The sequence below is a fragment of the Alligator mississippiensis genome, chromosome 12 (genome assembly GCF_030867095.1).
Source record: "Alligator mississippiensis isolate rAllMis1 chromosome 12, rAllMis1, whole genome shotgun sequence".
NCBI lineage: Eukaryota > Metazoa > Chordata > Crocodylia > Alligatoridae > Alligator > Alligator mississippiensis.
In genome coordinates, this window is record NC_081835.1 from 60954941 (window position 1) to 60970621 (window position 15681).

At 51.1% G+C, this 15681-nt stretch overlaps 1 protein-coding gene across 1 annotated transcript; it reads left to right on the top strand.

Moving 5' to 3' along the window:
• The first annotated feature begins 743 nt into the window (after positions 1–743).
• On the top strand, positions 744–14913 carry CACFD1 (calcium channel flower domain containing 1). The gene is made up of 5 exons (XM_006260883.4): positions 744–1099; positions 6751–6823; positions 7365–7490; positions 8067–8174; positions 9526–14913. Exons 1-5 carry the CDS (start codon positions 976–978, stop codon positions 9617–9619), a joined length of 525 nt encoding a protein of 174 aa, XP_006260945.1. The 5' UTR covers positions 744–975; the 3' UTR covers positions 9620–14913.
• Positions 14914–15681: the final 768 nt, after the last annotated feature.

Genomic DNA, 15681 nt, shown 5'->3' on the forward strand with positions numbered 1-15681 from the left:
CCCATCGGGTTAAATCCTGAAGGAGGGACCCTGTTTCCAAATGACTGAACTTAGATCTGGGAGTCAATGAACTTTTTATTGCCCTTGGAAAGAGTTGGTGTGAAGGGGGTGGCACTGTACCAAAGAGCAACCCACACCTGCTGACCGCACCTCGGGCCTCCTCCATCTCTGTGCAGGCACTCGCTTGGTCTGACAGGCCTGTTGCCCAGCCCTCTGCCTCTCCCGCATGGTTGTCCAGACAGGACAACTTGGTGATGAATGCAGGGGACCGTGCAGTCAGACACCTGGGTTCTGCTGGTTTTGCCGCAGACCTGCTGAGTGGACCTGGGCAAGTCACTCAGCCTCCGTCGTGAAGCAGAAGGGCAGCAATGACCACAGCAGTCTCTGCACAGCTGGGAAGCCTTCCCAGAGCCTTGTGCATGGGTTTTCAGCCAGGCTCATATTTACGGCAGTGCTGCAGGTTGGCACCGGGGAGCTCCTGTGTGGCCATGCAGGGGCTCACAGCTGCTCCCTCTGCAGCTCACCTGTGAGCAGGCATCCACCCAGGTGCGCTCGGATCAGGCCTCCCCGCACGCCTGCCTGCAAACGCGCCTGCCTTCCCGTGTACGCACGCAGACCTGCAACGAGCCCCTCCTCTGGGAGCTGCAGCTCATGAATATGTAGAGCCAAGGCCCGGCCTGCCTGGCTGCTTAACGAGGGGGCTGACATCAGAGCCCTCCCCCAAGGAGGGGGGCCCCACAATGCAGCGCGCAGGGCGACGTGGATCAGACTTTCCATTGTCAGCAGGAACAGAACAGCTGTTGAGGGGCAGGCGGGGGCCAGGCCGGCTCCATGGGGTGGTGGTGAGGGGCCCAGCAGCTGCGGCCCCCCTGTGAAGGGCTGTCACCAAGAGGGCAGGAGGGAGGGAGCATCCCCCACTGCTCTGCCTCAGGTGGGAAGCGGGGCAGCTCCTGGCCCTTGAGGAAGCCGGCTACCATGAGCTCCCAGGAGGACCAGTTCCAGCCGGCCCCCCCGGCCCCAGCTGACTCCAGCAACGATGATGGCATGACCTGGTGGTATAGGTGGCTGTGCCGCATCGCCGGGGTCGTCGGGGGCATCTGTGAGTATCCCATAGCCCTCGCTTCCCAGGGCGCTGCTGGAGCAGGCGGTTCCTAATCCATCCTGCTTCCTTTGCTTGCCTGAACTGGCGTGCATTAGGGCAGCCTGTTTTGCATGCTCAGGTGTGTGCACAAGGGTGGGAGCCGTGTACACACGAGTGCCCGGGGCTGGGGGCGAAACAATAGTTTGCAGCAGCAGTTTTGTGTCTCAGACAATCGAGGATCTAGAAGCAGGCAGTGACGGGGGCGTGGGCTGCGCTTTGGGATCGTCCAGCCTGCCCAGCACTTTCCCTGCAGGCAAGAACAGCATTGTGCTACACACACGTCTCTGCGGTTGTGTCCACCCCGACAAGGTCCCAGGCCCCGATCCTGCATGAGGGGGTGGGCAGTGATACAAAAGGGGGTGCCCAGGGTGCTGCAGGCAGGTGGCTGGATTAGGCCCTGTCAGTGTTTCCAGTCTGGTGCCTGGGCTCTTTTTACCACTGCCAGGTTGCTGATTTCCAGGTATTTTCTGCGTTGCTGCTGCTGCTCGTAGCGCGGGAAGAGTATTTCCGTGCGGTCGAGCAGGGAGGATTTTCCCTCGGAAGGGCTGGTTTGTTCTTTTCCTACTGAAGCGGACAAAACGAATAGGTCTCCGAGCCGTAAGGGGCCATCGTGTTTCCAGTCCAATCTCCTGCTGGAAACTGTCTGCAATTCTTGCGCAGAGCCCAATCATTTCTGGGAGAGTGAGTGTGTTTCTCATCGAAGCGGTGTGCACTTCGCTGTAACATTTCATCTCACTCCTTTCTCTGCCCTTACCCCCTTGCTTGGCTCCTGGTCTGGAGCTGCTTGGGCAAAGCTGCTGCCTGTTTGCAGCTGCCCTTGTGTGTGGTGCTACTGGGAGGCAGGTTTTTTGCAGTCTCTTTTGTTTGCATTGATCCAATGCCTAACGTAGACCCGAGAAAGTTCCTGGTGGAGGCTGGGGCTTCTGATCGGGCTGCACAGGGCACCACACCGGTTGGCGCTGAATTATTAGTGCTGTGAAAGGTTTTACTGGAATTGTTCCTATCAGGGGACATTGGCCCAGTGCACAGGGCTTAGTGGAAAGCCCTTGCTGCTTCCCCCGGTGCTTGCACGTCCCCAGGAAGCTGGCTGGAGAATCTCTCTTGGGTTGGGGTGGTAGGAAGCTGGACTCTTCCCCCAGCTCACGGTCAAAAGCCCCAGAAAGGCCATGAAGGGTGCAGAGCCAACAGGCTGTGGTTCCCATACGCCGACACTGTTGCACTCCCCAAGCCGTTCAGACTAGTGACCCAACTCCAGGTCGGGAGATCGGTTTAAAAATCATGAGTTGGGTTTGTTCCCTTTACCTCTGACAGGGACAGAAATTACACGTAAACCAGTATTAGTGATTGGAAACCGGTTCAAATCTGTAACACAATAGAAACTCAGTGCACTTAAACTGCTTTCAAAATGGCTGAAACCGGTTTAAGGTAAACTTAGATGGATGTAGTGTCTGACTTAACTGATTTAGGTTAAACTGGTTTATTGAACTTCTGTCCTGGATCCCCTCCACATTCAAGTTGACTCTCAGTTCCCCAGCATCCCAGGATGCTTTGCACCTCCCCTGAAAACCCAGTCCTTGCAGGGTGGGTGGCTCACTTTGGCCCAAGGTGTTTGCTCCAGCTTAGCAGGGTGGCATGCCCTAGCGCCCCCTAGCTTCTGGCCAGGGCCACTGCAGGCGTGTAGCTGCATTTCCAGAAGCAAAAGTGAATGTCTGTTCACTTGCTTATCGGTTCAATCTACGCAGCTTAGACTAACCTGCAAAGATTGAATCGATTCAGCCTTGTGCTCTTTGACTGTCTACACTTAGCCCTGGTGCCCGAGCCCTTGGGGCCCACTTGGCTTATACTGCCAAGGTTTTCTGTGCAACCAGGCAGGTGGGGATATTGTTCTGAACCTCTGGGAATTGCTTCTTCTCGCGCTTTTGCTCAGCAAGCAACAAATCCACCAAGCAACTCAAAGGCAATTTGATATCAGGATTCAAGAACTGGCCTATAACAGGAAGAGTGGTTCCCTGAGCCCTCTGTGTTACCGCTGACCTCGTTTCAGGGTCTTCCTCCCTGAGTGTCACACCGACAATTGCTGGAGAAGACTGGGCTATATCTCCAGTTTTTATGGGTTGCCAAGTGTTGAGTCCACTCCCTAGGATGCTCACTGGTTGTATCTGGGTTGCTAAAAGGATCATTGTATCCTGATGAGGCCACAGTCATTCTTGGCATAACCTGCTGTAACTTCAGTGGAGTCATGATTGCTGATGCCGGGGCAGAGGTTGGCTCATACGCTGTAGCCAAAAATACACTATAGACAGAATTGCCTGGTGCTTGGAGAGGGACTTGGGTGACCCTGTTTTTATTCCCAGCTCTGCCACTGACTGACTGTGGGACTTGGGCAGGTCACTTTGTAACACAGAGGTGATTTCATTGAGATACTTTTGTACCGTACTTTGAAACCTTGGGCAGAGAGTACCATAGAATATGCGTGAGAGCAGGCCTGCCACGTGGGCTGTGAGGTGCAGTGAGCCTTTCTGCCAGGAGTCCCATTTCAGCTGCACATTTATTGCTGAGTTTTCTTAGTGACTCAGCCCGGGACAGAGATTAAATAAATAGCCAACCAGGCGAATGGTCTGACTCCTCTATTACGGACATGCCCTTACTTTAAAAGCCTCTTTGTGGCCTGGCACCATGAAAGGCATCTGAGCTGATGGCTGCGGTTCCATTTGGACTTCTCCGGCAGGATTCAGTAAACCTCCGGTAAGGCAATAACACATTGGGGTGCTTTGGAGGGCTCCTGTGCTGCAGAAATGGAGACAGTGAAGGTCACTGAACCACTGTCTCAGTGGCTGTTGGCAAACGCCGTGGTGCGCGGTGTTTCGATGATTGCATATCACTGACTCAGTTCCCAGCAAATGCAAAACACCCATCGTGCTGATTTCAGGAACAAGAGAACTGTTTGGTCAGTGCTACTGCTTGATTGACCCTTGGCCTCGATGGAAGGGATACAGAAATATTTTGCACGTAGACTTTGTCTTAGGAGAGTCGTGGAGTTTTTTTTAGGTTCCCAGAAAAAAAGAGCCCTTAATTTTTAATGTCTTTGGAAAGATGCAGGGAAGGAAGCGATACTCGCGGCAGTCAGCCCAGATTTATGTTGAGAAAAAGACGTTCTGCTTCTTCCTGTGGTTCAGACTGGAGTTGGGATCCTTCTAAAAGTCCTTGCCTAAAAAGTTCCTTGGTGTTACACTCAGCTGTTAAGCCACTGCCATGTTTCTCCCCAAGAGGTAGCTGCATTTCAGTGAGGGGTGACATGCTCCCTGTTGCTAGCTAGTCTGGAAGTGCTTGGAGATGGCTTACGTAGGTCCTAGTGAAGGTCATGGGCTTGTCTTTAGGGGCAAAACTTTGATTCAGATATTTGCCCCTCTCTTCTGCTCATGCATTTATCCAGTAAGATCAGGGAGGAAGGTTACTAGCTGTCTGCCGTGTCCTTCCCTGCAGAGCAGCAGCTGGCCCCATGAACCTGGCCTGTGCTGCTCCTTGCAGTGGGAGTGAAGTCCAGGGCCTGCTGGCTGACCGTGGGCAAGGTACTTGGAGCTCTGTGCCCCAGTTCCCCCCCGACTCTCTTTCTGAAATGAAGCAAATCACCCTGCCCTCTTTTTAGGAAGTGCTTGGAGACTGAAGGGTGAGGAGCACTATGAAAGGGTTGTCCCTATGTCTCCTTTGCCTTCCCTGCTATCCTGGCTTCACATCTTACGATTGCCATCTTTGGACTGAATACCCCTAAACCCCGCTCTTGTCCCCAAACTGGAGGAGTGGGCCTCCCTGCCGCTGACTTGCTGTGTGCATTCAGGCAAGGTACTTCATCGCTGTCTGTACAAAGGATCCTTAACCTGCTTTTCGCCCCTCACTACAGAAAGGATGTGGACAAATTGGTGAGAGTCCAGTGGAGAGCAACAAAAATGGTTTGGGGGCTGAGGGCCATGACTTGTGAGGAGGGGCTGGGGAAACTGGGCTGATTTAGTCTGGAGAAGAGAAGACGGAGGAAGGATTGAATAGCAGCCTTCAACTCCCTGAATGGTCTTTCCAAAGAGGATGGAGCTGGGCTGTTCTCAGTGGTGGCAGATGACAGAACAAGGAGCAATGGGCTCAAGTTGCAGCAAGGTTAGATATTTGGAAAATATTCTCACTAGCAGGGTAGTAAAACACTGGAACAGAGGTGGTGGAGTCTCCATCCTTGGAGGTGTTTAAGACCCAGCTAGGTAAAGCCCTGGCTGGGACGATCTAGTTGGAGCTGGTCCTGCTTTGTGCAAGGGGCTGGACTAGATGTGACCTCCTGAGGTCCCTTCAACCCTTATTGTCTATGCTCCTATGAATGTCTGAGGTTTCACTAGCGATGGCCCTCAAATTTGTCTCCCTTCTCCATCCCTGGAGCCACTTGGGGAATGACAAACATGGACTCTATTGAAATACCTTGTTCTGAGATGGTTTTGTGTTCTGACATACATGACCCAGTCACCTGCATTATGTAGGCACCGGAGGCATACCAGCACTCCCCCTGCCCATGCCACCTTTGCAGTCCGTGCTGTTTAGTTGCAGGTTTTGTCAGGTTATTACGTATTATTGAGCTGGTCCTGCTGCAGTATCCCACTGTCCCTCCCCCACCCGGGGCTCAGATTCCTCCTGTGAATAACTGGAGGCTCTTGCGGTCAACGGAGGAGGATGGTAGTATCGGATGCAGGGAACTTTTGCAAGTTTAATGAGCTGCAAGGTAAGTGCGTGCTCTAGTGCTGGCTTCAGAGCTGCTGGCATTACACATTCAAGGCCTCCAGTGTTATTTTGGGTCTCACTTTGTCAAATATATGCTTCCATGCCTATGAGACGGGTGGAGCTGAGGGCTGAAGATGACCCAGTGTTGGCCTGGAGGATCCCTGCGGAACGAGAGGGGTTGTGCCGTTGTGCAGAGCTGAGCGCACAGTTTGGTCCATAGTTTGCTGGCACATCCTTGTGGCTGCCTGTGCTTTGCCACGGACTGGGGCTATTTTTCACTCCACTGTTTTCTTGTAATAAAAGATCTTGTGCTGCTTGCAGGTAACTCTTTATCCAGGGGCAAAGTACAGGAGATTTAGAGATTCCTCCGCAAATAAAACCAGAGTTTACTTTCAAGTGATTTCATTTTGAAGCAAACAATCTGGTCTTCTGTGTAAAGGAGAAGATCAGTGGGGTCCTGGGCTTGAAGGCCCCAAGTCTTGAGTAAAGGGAACTGCTATGGTCTGAGAAGATGTCCTGCCTCCTATTCTGGCCACAAAACTCTTCTGCCCCTCACCCTTTAGTGTGGATGTATATGTGCTGCTCTTCAATGTGTTGCAATAGTGTCCAGAGGAGCTAGGGGAGATGCCAGGAGCGGTGAGGGCTGGGAGGGAAACACGGCGAGTTGGCCATATGAATCCACAAGCTGTCCCAAACCCAGATGCAGCCACTTGCCCAAGGTGACCCGGCCGGTCTGTGTCAGGGCCCATTCTCTTGTCTGCCTGTCTGGTGGTGGATGTGCTAAACCACACTGTCGCCTCTGTGTCCTCAGCGCTTCAGTTTTCGTATTAATTGGAATTAATTTCTTTGCTTTCAAGCCTGCGCGCTTGCCGGCCTCTGGAACTGCGTGACCATCAACCCCCTGAACATCGCCGCCGGGGTGTGGATGATGTAAGTAGACTCCTCCTTCCTTCCCTGCTGCAGGACCGTTGGTTTTTAGCACCATTTAGCACCTGCCCACAATGGCTTTATGCTTCAAGGGCAGATAGCTCGGTGCTGGCATTTCCAACCCGATTTGGCCAACCTCTGCCCCATGTGCAACTTACCCTGACGTTTATGCCCAAGCTGGCTGTTGGCTCTGAGCTTGATTTTCAGCCCTGCCAACCTTGTACCCCATGTACCTGGTCGGGGAGATGGCAACAAAGGTGGGTCTAACTTACCGCACCCTGGAGTGCAGGGTGCTTGCTCTCTGCCCTTGGGGATTCGTTGCATAAAAGGGGTGAGCTAAGTAGCTAGCGAAGCTAGTCCTTGGCTACAAGTGCTGAGATATAATCTAGCTCCCTAATAAAAATGTTGTTTCACTGTGCGGGGCCTGAGCTGCCACTGTTGTTGGCTGTGTGTGCCTGGGGATTGTGACCACGTTCCTCCTGCGGGGAGCTGGCTCCTCTGGCACCTCTTGACAGGGTTAACTCTCTTCTGGTTTGCTTTGAAGATTAAACGCATTTGTCCTGTTCCTGTGTGAAGCTCCTTTCTGCTGCCAGTTCGTGGAGTTTGCAAACGCAGTGTCTGCACGGGCAGATCGGCTGCGGCCCTGGCAGAAAGCCGCCTTCTACTGCGGGTGAGGATGGGCGCGTGCATCCTACGGGCTGGGCAGCAGTGCCTGGTTTCGTGGGGATGGGGGCCTGATGCTGCTCTTGCTCAGACTTAACTCACGGTGTTAATGTTGTTGGGCTCAAGGACCCTACTCGGGCAGGGCCAACATGTACCAACATGATACCTGCCCCAGAAAGGTTACAACTTGGCCAATGGGCTCTCTCTGAGTGAAGCTGAGATGTGTTAAGGGCTGGATTGGTCTTTCAAGAAAAGTACAGGGCAGTGAGGTACTGCCCCAGCCCTGGGAAGTCCTTGTGCATCAGGGAGATGCTGCATCATCTTTGGTTTTCCCACGGACCCAGTGAGGAGCTAAGTTGCGAGTTGGTGCTAGCCCCGTAGGGCTGGGTAGTGCGTGGCACTGGGATCATGGTCCTGCCTGTTCTTGTGAGCGGGCTAAAGCAGAATCCAGTGGTTAGTTCAGGCCATCACTGAGCGCGTTTCCTTTGGGATGAAGACCTGCAGCCACTCTCTAGGTGCAGAGAGGATGCTGCAGAGGTGAGAGGAGTTATTTTGGGGTCTGACCTTACCTTTTTGTCCCCAGGATGGCCGTGTTCCCAGTCATACTCAGCCTCACGCTGACCACGTTTCTGGGAAATGCGATTGCCTTTGTGACGGGGGTGCTGTACGGCCTGTCGGCACTTGGCAAAAAGTAAGAACAAGTGCTCTTTTCTTCTTACAGGGGAGCTGGGGGATGAGGAGGCCAGGAATCAGCTTGCTGGGACTGTGTGATATGTGATGATGATGACTGCCTCCGGCAAGCCCCCAGGGTTTGGGAGAGCCCTGGGCTGAGAGGCATTTTAGTGCACAGTGTGGTTCAAAGAAAGACCAATCTAAAAAATAAAGGCTACCATGTTTATTAGCACTATCTAGGAGCCTTTGTCAGGGCATCCTAAGATCACACTGCCGAGCCTGCTGCCTACTGATGGGAGGTTTTCCCAGTGTGTGTCAGGAAGCTCCTACACGGACACTTGTCAGGTTTCAGATTGGGGGTGTCCGGTTAAAAATTGTGTGTGTGTGTGTGTGTGTGTGTGTATATTCTCACATGTACAGAATATACCCTATGTGTATATTTAAAAAATCCCTGTGCTCGTATTAGCTACCAACAAATCCTTGTATCCTTGCACAGAATTTTGCAGCACTCACATGGCTGGTTTCTTGCCTTTGCTCTGTGGCTTCCCTTGTCCAAAGCAAATCCCAGTCACCACCACTTGACTGTTTCAAACCAGATTCGTTCTCCAAACCTTGTGCAGCAACCGAGTACTGGGGCAGTAGGTGCTGCTGGGGAACGTCCAGATCCCAGCAGGAAAAGACATTCCCACTGGAATAAAATGGAAATCCTGTCTTAATTGGAGTCTTTCTAGTGATTCCAGGATTTGTTAAGTCTTTGGGAGTGTTTTTTTTTGTTGATCATAAGACTAGATTTGGCTCTGACTTGCTATGGCAGAGATGACAGCAAGGTGTAGCTCTGTATCTGAATCTGTTTAGATCAGGCAAAATTCCCAGTGATGTTATTGGGAATAGGCTCAGGTTCTGAAAGAGCCAGTAAGAGGCACTTGCTTTTACTCTCAGTTCCCACTCTTGTTACGTTGCTGTGTTGTGGGGGAGGAAGGATGGTCCAGTGCTAAAGGTGCTGCTTTGGAACTGGGGAGACTGAGGGTCAATGACTTATTCTGCCAGTGACATCCAGAGTGACCTTGAGCAAGTCACTTAGTCCTCTCCCATGGGACCTGTGCAGATCGCTTCTCCATCAGATTGCTTGTACTCTGCAGTTCCTCAGACATCATTGACGCCAACCTTGCATTGATCTGATGGACGTGGAAGGAAGGACTTGTGCCTTGTTGACCCAGGAGATTTCCCAGTGTGATAGTAGCTTACTCTTTGTATTCCAGTAGCACAGAGACACCGCAGTCTAGACCAGGGATTCCCTGTGCTAGATGCAGTGCATGTGCAATCTTTGCTCGGCAGCATTCACACCGTAATGCCATTCCCTTTCTCTGCAGGGGAGATGCCATTTCCTACGCCAGAATTCAGCAACAGCAGAAGCAGATGGATGAGGAGAAGCTAACAGGAACCATAGAGCCTCAGGCACTGTGAAATTCCCTTTTGGACGCACGGGTTTGGGTAACCTCTGGAAAAGACGTAGAAATCTGCTGGGACGTTAAACTGACCTCTCTCCTTTCTATTCCTCTGTGACCTTGTCAAACACTGTGGCAACTGGAGCTCTCAGGGGCCATAGGGGCATTCCCTCCCTTCCCAAGCAGCCTTGAGATCATCCCAAGTAGAAGGACACAAGGCTGTGAGTATTGCACATTGCAACAGGAAGATGGTCTATCATGTTGTTAGCTGCTCTGCCCAGTTAGAGGTTATACCCAGAACCAAATAGCTCAACACCCCTTTTTGCACAGAAGGGTGATAACTCTCAGTTCGAGTACTGCTTGAGAAGCCAATGGTACATATCCTTTCTCAGCAAGGGTGCGGGGTTAGCCCTGGCCGCCGTGATGTACCATGGAGTGTTTGCTGGATAGCACGTTGCAGGCCATGATTTTGCTTTGGGAATTGGTTGAAGAGTGATGGTGTCAATTCCAGGGGCTTACTAGACCCACATTGTGGCTGCCTTGATTTGGAAGGTGAGTTAGAAACACTGGACAAGTACTTCGCCTCCTAAGCCAGTTGCTTTCCCCTTTCTCTGTGGGAACTATGGTACCAGTTCCAGGTCCCACTGAAGTCAGTGGGAGGTGGGCCTCTGACCCAGACTGAGTTCTGGTCAGGTGTTTTGTGCATTGCAGGCCTTCAGTGATGCTCTCTGGTACAGGTGTTTAAGGCTGTAATATATTAAGTTAGTGTTTAATAATATGATGCTGATGCCTGAATGAATTTTAATTGATAATACTAGTTGATCGTTAGAGTAGGGGGTGGGTTGTGGGGTAGGAATTCATGCCGTGTAGCAAGAGACTCTTACAGCAAATAACAAAGTAATTTAAGGCAATAACAGACTCTCCATAGACTGGATCCAGAGCCTGAAGAAGCTAATGCAGGGGAATATCATTCATTACCAATGGGTTTTGGATCTGGTCCCAATCCTTGTAAAGCACAACTTCCACATCCTTTGAAATATAACCACAGGTGATGGCTGCTTTTTGAAGTGGACTTGAAATACATCACTTGCTCAGTTTGTTCTATAAGGGTTTTTTTTTTTAACTTATTACCACTCATCCTTCTATGGGGGAGGGATGTCTAGGCCCCAGAAGAGATGGAGGGGCACTCAGTCTGAGCAAAGCAGGGTTTTTCTAGCCCTGGAGCAGGAGGAAGCAGTCCCCTAGCTCGTGTGCCCTGATTCTGACTTGGGGTCTTGGGTTTTCCTGATGCTCTGCATCCCCCTCCCTGCCCATGCAGTCTGGACCTCTGAATGTGGGGCCTGCTCTTTTCTTCTGCCTGGCACCAGCCTTAGCACTTGGGCACAGGCCAGAGAAGCAGGTCGCTGGCATCCCTCCACGGTTATTTTTCTCCCTTGCAAACAAGGGGATGGATCAGGTCTGGGAAGCTTTCTATGCTGCATCCTTTTGGCGAGGCTTGTTTACAGTTCTGCAAGATGAACCAGTTTGTTTTACATGGTGGAATTTATGTCGTCTTCCTGGGACCCTCTGACACCCGCGCACGCGTGCATGCACACACTCTCACACCCCTGTATCCTGCCCATCTCCGGTTTTAGAGAGTAGAATGGCCGGCTGTTGCGTTCTCCCGTTCCCCTAGAGCCAGGTGCATTACACCCAGCAGCACAGAAGCTGACAGGCCACCCCAGCTCCTGTTGTTTTCCAGTTGACTCTTTTATAGCCCATGCTGTGGCCCCATTAAGGAGACGGCGAACATGAATGGGCCCTCCAACAGTTCCAGCTAGAAGTAGCTCTCTGCTTGCAGCTGTTGTGTCTAACATTGTGCTCAGTGATCTCTGGATTCTGTTTTAAACTGTGAAAGTAAAGGGCTCTTCTTGTCTGAGAGCCACTGGATACGAAGCAAATCACAAGATAACACTGGACCTGGTGCCCACGTTTTAATCCCTGCCACCCTAGAATAATCCTGAGTTTATTGAAGTGACTCTGGAGTTACAGCAATTTAGCTGAGGGCAAAATGAGCTCCGTCGCTCCCAGAAGGGTAAGGCAACCTCACATCCTAGCGGGTTTTTCAACCTGCAACCCTACAGCACACTTCAGGGGTCTTGTAGAGTTTACCAGCGTGGCTGAGCAATTCAGCCACTCAGCACTTCTGTCTTAAACTGCTTTACTGAGCTGCTGCGTGCTGCTAGGACAGCTGCAACAGATGACCCCAGAGGCAGCTGCATTTTAGTCTGGGTAAAAAATGCCATTTGGTTATTGCCCTGCGTTTTACCTACTTTCTTGGGAACACAGGCTGTGATGGCAAAACTCTTAGTGGTAGAAGGAGGGTTGATTTGCACTTCCTGGGCTAACAAAATCAGAGGTGTATAGCCTAAGCTTTTGTAAGCAGCAGCTTGCTTCATCAAATGTATTTATTAACCATTCAGTTAGTCTGTAAGGTGCATATCTACCCTGCCTTCTATCTGACTTCAGACTAACGCAGCCAAACTACCTCTCAAACTCTTATTGACTTCAGGGCAGAGTGAAGCAGCGTTGTCCTGGATTTCAGGCCTGGTGCTGCTTTATGCCAGGTTACACAAAATGTGCCCTCAGCGTTTTTTCTCCTTTCTGAATGATCCGAATTGGTCCCAAAGTCCGGCTCCCTGTCTTCTCAACACTGATCGCTGTGCTCTCCCCATGTCCCTGGTTTCCTTAACTTCAGGTTTACTTTGGATTTATTTAGTCTTACACTTTGTCTGGATTTGGAATAATGTATTTTTGAATGAAACACTTCCAAGGGGACTCATTCTCCCAAGACAGAGAGAAAAATGCCTTGAACTGTGGATAGGACTACAGTGCCAGGGGATGGTTCATCTCATTTTGGGTGTCTCTGGGCCCAATGGGAAGGTCCTCACTACTGTAATGAAGAAGATTCCCTGAAATATTCTTTCAGTCGTTAGGTTGGGGTGCTGCGGGTCCGAGAAGGATGAATACACTAGTAGAGAGTTTGACACAATCCAGACAGCGATGTCTTTTCTCTCAAGATGGTGTTTTGGATGGTTACACTGCATCCCTGGTGTGGTTGAAACCATGTTAGCCTTGTTCAGATGTGACGGTGGATCCCAGTGTCATACAAGGTGGTGGCATAATTCCTATCGACTTCCACGGCAGTCGAACTGGGCCCTGTGCTAGTGGTGGAAGGATGTAGCCCTTAAGAGGAAAAGCGGAGTGCTATTATTGTTGTTTTCCTGGGAAGTTTCAGTGTGTGCATTATAGAGCAAGAGGTGACTGGGCTAATTATTCAGTTGGTGTAAATGGTGTTGCTTTATGAAAGACAGAGGAGGAGAGATGGGTTACCCCAGCTGGGGAGCTCGTCCATGAGACACACCACAAACACACACACACCACACACTCCCTGCAGCTGATCCTTTAAGTAGCTATTCTGTTGTAAATTCCTTTCCCCGGGGTCTGCGCACCATGCTTACTTGAACACCCGCTTACTTGAAGCCTGGTCTACGGACCGTCAATCCAGATGCAACTCGTCTTAACAAGCGGTCTGCCAGTTCCGAGCCCCTGGCTCTGTGTTGATGCTGGTCACTTCACCCTGCAGCTCGTTGCACGGGCTGCATTGGCTTTTCACAGGGTTTGTGTTCATAGGTAGCACAGCACCCTTGTCAGTGGGACTGCGCAGGGCCTTATAATACAAAATCACTCCGTTTTAAAGGATACCTCAAGATGAGACTAATGGTGGAGTCTCTTATGTGACAACAGCCCTCCTCTGTGAGCTGCAGTGTCCCTATGCATTGTAAAAAGAGCATGTAATGTCCCATGGACTCAATGGAATGGATGCACTCTTAATTTCTATGGGGTTTTGTGTCAGGATAGTAGTGAGTAGAAAGAGATGGGAGTAAGCGCATAGTTGCTGGCATGTCTTTGGTGGTGGTTGTGTAGGTCTGTGAGTAGTGTGGCGGAGTCCGATCTACACCCACGGAAGTAACTGCATGCAATATTAAGGTCCTCTCTTGCTTTGCTGCACCTAGATTCCCATTGGCCTCTGAGCGGGGATGGCCCCCTTCCAATAATACTGGAGCACTTTTTGGTCTTTGTGCATTCCTACTGCAGCAGTGTCTTGCATTGCTGTCTGAGCCTGCTTCCACGAGCATCAATGGCAAAGCCCCCCTTGATGCCAACAGGGAGAAAGACTGAGCGGTCTCAACCCTCCCGGTACGTTGAGTCTCAGCCTCTGAGGTCAGGCCTCATGTCCACGATGTGCTTCAGTACCTGCTAACATCAAGGGACAGCGGACTCAGATAGGCCCATGCTTGGCTCAGTTGGAGCTTTAACACGGCTTCTTTAAAAACAAAGTTGAATTTTCAAGTGTGTCTAAATGCAGGGATTTCCTTGAGATGGGTCTGACTGGAGAGAGCCTGGACCCTATTTCCAGAGAAGTTGAACATGCACATTGGCCATGAAGTCAATGGAGTTTATATCTTGAAGAGGCACCCAAGATCAACGGCCTCTCAGAAACGCTAAAACCTCTCCACACTGCAGGTGAAACCGTGCTATCTGCTACCACGTTGGTAGACTAAGAACCACATTCACACCTGCCTCCCTTCACTGCTGAATTAGCCGTGCAGTGTAAACAGCTTTTAAGAGCTACCCCATCTACTGTGGCTGGAGGGAGATAAGCCGATCTCAGCATGAACAAGAGATTACTTCTGTGGGCGTAGATGAGACCTTTAAAATAGGATCACTGCAGTAGTTAGTAGCGCCATTCGCAGGGTTTAGCAATGATTCATTTTGCTTGTGAACACCATCAGCGTGCTTGGAGCTGTACAGGCATAGATGAAGTTACAGTACCTACTCCAGGGAGCTCCTAGGTTGACCCACTCCCCACGGTTGTTGGGTAAGTCGAGGGGACGTATGCTTTAGTGCCTCTCTACAGAAATGGGATTGCTGCGTTCTGGGCATGGGGATCACTGCTGGAAAGTCCTCTCCGAGTGAGGTCCTAGAAGGGGAGAGTCGTTGGAGAGATGGAAACAAATCGACTGCCAAGAGCGCAGCAGAAACGGTTGAGCGACTCCTCCCCTCCTTGTCCTCTTCTGTGGGAGATGACAGCCCCATACTCATAACTTTCACCGGGATCCTGTTGCTCTGGGCATTAAGGGAAGAATCAAAGCTTTGTTTATACTGTGCAGCCAGGCCTCGCTGCTGCGGGAGGCGGCGAGCGCTGGTTTTTTGTATGACTACTTTCATTGACTCTTTGTGTATGCAGTGAATAAAAGACCATTCTACCTCTGCAAAGAGCCGCTGTGGTTTCTGGGACTCCTTGCTTACTCGCAAAGGAAAATGGAAAACAAAATACTTTTCCTTGCTGCTTTTCCTGACACCTAGTCCAGCTCAACATCCTCATCCGCTTCTGTAACTCTTTAGCCTCATCCCAAGGGTCCTGTTCTTTACTTTGTCCTTCTGGCTTCAGCACCATTGGCATTTGAGTAATGATTTGGTCCCTACCCACTAGGGATGGGAAAGGCTACAGACAGGGCTACCCAAGCTGCTGGGTCTCCTGACCTTTCTTCCTCAGATCCCTGCAGCGTTAGACCGTGATCAGGAAAGCCCCAGCCATATGTGAATGCAATTCCCCCTTGATTTAGGCTCCAGCTACCAAGTCGGTATCTGGAGCTAGAGTTGGGGGGGTGTATAGACTACAGGTTGAGGTTTGCCTCATCTCCCTTCAAGATAGCACGTGATGTGATTTCTACTGCTCCCCTTGAAGGACTGGGCTCCAGACTAGTTCAGGAGATCTGAGCATTAGGAGCCATTTCCTGAGATCCAACCCCAATCCACCAGGCTTCAAAGTCACTGCACTCCACTGAGTTGCAACGAAATGAGATGCACTGACAGTGGGAAAGACCTGACCTGTCCGAGATGCATCTGGCATCATAGCTTTCCTTCAGGGGCTGGATGAGAGCTTGGACTCCTCTGTCCAAACCCTGGGCTTTGGTACTGTGTTAAGAGCTCCAGCCTGGCTGGGCTGGGATGCACTCTAACAAAGTCAGCCCTGCG

Bases quoted from the DNA above. Each gene is read 5' to 3' on its own strand.
- CACFD1 (XM_006260883.4), top strand. From the start codon at position 976: ATGAGCTCCCAGGAGGACCAGTTCCAGCCGGCCCCCCCGGCCCCAGCT. The intron at 1,100-6,750 runs GTGAGTATCCCA...TTTGCTTTCAAG, and splicing joins CGGGGTCGTCGGGGGCATCT to CCTGCGCGCTTGCCGGCCTC. The intron at 6,824-7,364 runs GTAAGTAGACTC...TTTGCTTTGAAG, and splicing joins GCCGCCGGGGTGTGGATGAT to ATTAAACGCATTTGTCCTGT.